This window comes from Panthera leo, chromosome D4, assembly GCF_018350215.1.
Source record: "Panthera leo isolate Ple1 chromosome D4, P.leo_Ple1_pat1.1, whole genome shotgun sequence".
Lineage (NCBI taxonomy): Eukaryota > Metazoa > Chordata > Mammalia > Carnivora > Felidae > Panthera > Panthera leo.
In genome coordinates this window covers 81,603,766-81,606,656 of record NC_056691.1, presented here as the reverse complement: position 1 = coordinate 81,606,656, position 2,891 = coordinate 81,603,766, and the positions used below count along the sequence as shown (strand labels likewise).

At 40.6% G+C, this 2,891-nt stretch overlaps 1 protein-coding gene across 1 annotated transcript; it reads right to left on the bottom strand.

Annotated features, from left to right (window-relative positions):
- Positions 1 to 1,188: 1,188 nt before the first annotated feature.
- On the bottom strand, positions 1,189 to 2,166 carry LOC122204601 (olfactory receptor 1L3-like). The gene has a single exon (XM_042912116.1). The coding sequence runs from the start codon at positions 2,164 to 2,166 to the stop codon at positions 1,189 to 1,191; it is 978 nt and encodes a 325-aa protein (XP_042768050.1).
- Between the last annotated feature and the right edge of the window lie 725 nt (positions 2,167 to 2,891).

Below are 2,891 nucleotides of genomic sequence, written 5' to 3'. Positions count from 1 at the left end.
TCTTAAGGGTAAAGCAATTTCTTAAGTTTAAAGTAGGGGATGGACTAAATGGGTGACAGACATTAAGGAGGGCACTTGTTGGGATGAGCACTGGGTGTTAAATATAAGCGGTGAATCACCTAGTTCTATGCTTGAAATCATTATTACACTATATGTTAACTAACTTGGATTTAAATAAAATTAAATAATAAATGAAAAAATAATTTATCAGACTGCTTTTCTGTGTAATTCATTTTCCAACTGAGTTGAGAGCCTCTTTTATATGATGCTTTGTAACCCAAAGCTTCTTAGTAGTAGTTTACATCCATTGATTTTTGACTCTTGTCTTCAGTGGCCACCGGGAGCATTTCTGATTACATAGAACAAATCTTATATCATTCTGAAAAAAGTAACGAATAGAAAAGACATGGAAATACAGGCACCTTTGAGAGAGAAGCACACAGGCAAGGAGTTTCAGGGAGTGTTGGCTGATGAATGCAACCTGAGGAGGGGAGGAGACCAAAACACATACAGAGGCATAGAGCTGGCTTACTAATTGTCAGTTAAGTGATTGATGTCAGTTGTTGTGAATCTAATGACTCCAGAGCTCAGGATATCCAGCTGTGGGGAGAATTAATAAAAGGAACCATAGTTGTATCATGGCATGATCAGAGAACACACACTCTGCAGTTGGGAAGCTCCTAGTCCAACAGAGAGGACACACACACACACACACACACACACTCACCCACCCACCCAACAACCTGCAAAACAACTTCTGACTATTTCAGATAGAACAGAGTGTTTATGAAGGCAAAACATTTTTGCACATATATAAATTTCTAAGTAGATGTACAAAAACTCTCTTGTAATTCAAGTGACCAAACTCGGATGTATTTATAAATGTTGGAAATATGGGAGGTTCCATATAAATATGGAAGGGGTAAGAGGAATGTGATTTTCTGGAATAGAGAAATATTGTAATCTGCATTGTAGCATAGGTACTAAGACATGAATGATACTGTCAACCATGACATAACAGAGACCACAGGGCTTAAAAGTACAGGGTGCAACTACAGTTGAGCAAAGAGTATGTTTTTACAAAATTTGCCTTACATCCTGGTGTGTGTATGTGTGTGTGTGTGTGCACCTATGAGTGTGTGCAGGCGTGTGTACATGAGCACACACAACCATACTCACACCTTATAATCAGGATCCATGGATTTTGTTGGCTTGTGTAGTAGAAAGCATATCCATTTGAGCCTTAATCCTGCTTATCAGTTTCTCTAAGCCCCGTTTCATGTCTTTATTTCTCAAAGTGTAGATAAATGGATTCAACATGGATGTCAGTACAGTGTAGATGATTGTTGCTACTCGGTCCTTGACAGTATACCTGGACAAAGGGTGGAAATATTCATAGCTAATACTCCCATAAAACAGAGTCACCACAGTGAGATGGGAGCTGCAGGTGGAGAAGGCTTTGCATTTTCCAGATGCCGAGGGAATGTTGAAGACAGCAATGAGGATTCTTAGGTATGAGATGATGATGCAGATACATGGGGCCATCACAGAAGCCATCCCTTCTGTCATGGCCACAACTTCATTGACAAAGGTGGAAGAGCAGGCCAGTTTCAGAACAGGGTTGACATCACAGAAAAAATGTTGGATTACATTTGATGCGCAGAACGTGAGCCGATTCACCAGGAGGACATGTAGGAGGGAGTGGAGGCAGGAGAAAGCTACGGAGAAGGCCAGCAGCAACGTACAGCATCTGCGGTTCATCACAGTGACATAGTGGAAAGGATTACAAATGGCTACATAGCGGTCAATGGCCATAACTGCCAGGAGATAACTGTCTATGTTTCCAAAAACCAGGAAAAAATACATCTGTGTCATACATTCAGCATAGGAAATGGTCTTTGTCTCTGATAAGAAGTTCACTAACATCTTGGGGACTACGACTGTTGTGTAGCAAATATCAGCAAAGGACAAGATGCTCAGGAAGAAGTACATGGGGTTTTGGAGTTTGGGATCAGAGCGGATAGCCAGGATGATGAGCAGATTCCCCGTTATAGTGACCAGGTACATGATAAGAAAGAGAGCAAAGAGTGGCTTCTGGTCCTCAGGGTGAGAGGAGAGTCCTATGAGGATGAATTCAGACAGTCTTGTCAGGTTGGACATTCCCATAGACTTGAATGCACCTACAGGTAAAAGGTCCTGTCAATTAATGGTTCTTATGTCATCTAGGACATGCACCTTTCCATCTGGTTCTTGCAATGAGAATTGGCAGTTACTAATAGAGCATTTACTTCAATGTTTTTCTTTATGAATATGGGCAAATGAGAGCCAGAAGTGTATTTTCACTTGTTCTTTTAGAATTTTTGAGATAGAGATCTATAGAAAATAGATTCAAGAGGAAAGAGAGAGAAAAAGAGGAGCACACACACACACACACACACACACACACACACACACACACAGAGAGAGAGAGAGAGAGAGAGAGAGAGAGAGAGAGAGAGAGAGAGAGATTACCGTCTTCTTTTCCTTACTCTGTGGCTGATAATCACAGGATTCACAGATACAGTCTATGAATAAGGTTCAGGTCAGCTTCTCATAAAGGTTATTTTGGGCTAAGCCACCCCTATATAATCATGAAATAGCTATCTCACCTAATTTGTGGTTGAAGAATAACAATCTTTTTAAACAAACATGCTTCTTTCCACATCACTTGCAACAGAAGCAGGATAGTCATTAAAAAACATTGAACTGAATGTAGAACTGAATGTAAGCAGTTAGGGGCAAAGAGAGATGGGGAAGGGAAAGTGAAAGGGAGGGAGTATATTTTTGTGAGAAAATTCTCTCCCCAAATTCCCTTTCTTCAGCTGAGAATTCCTATTCTGAGGTCTGGGCTA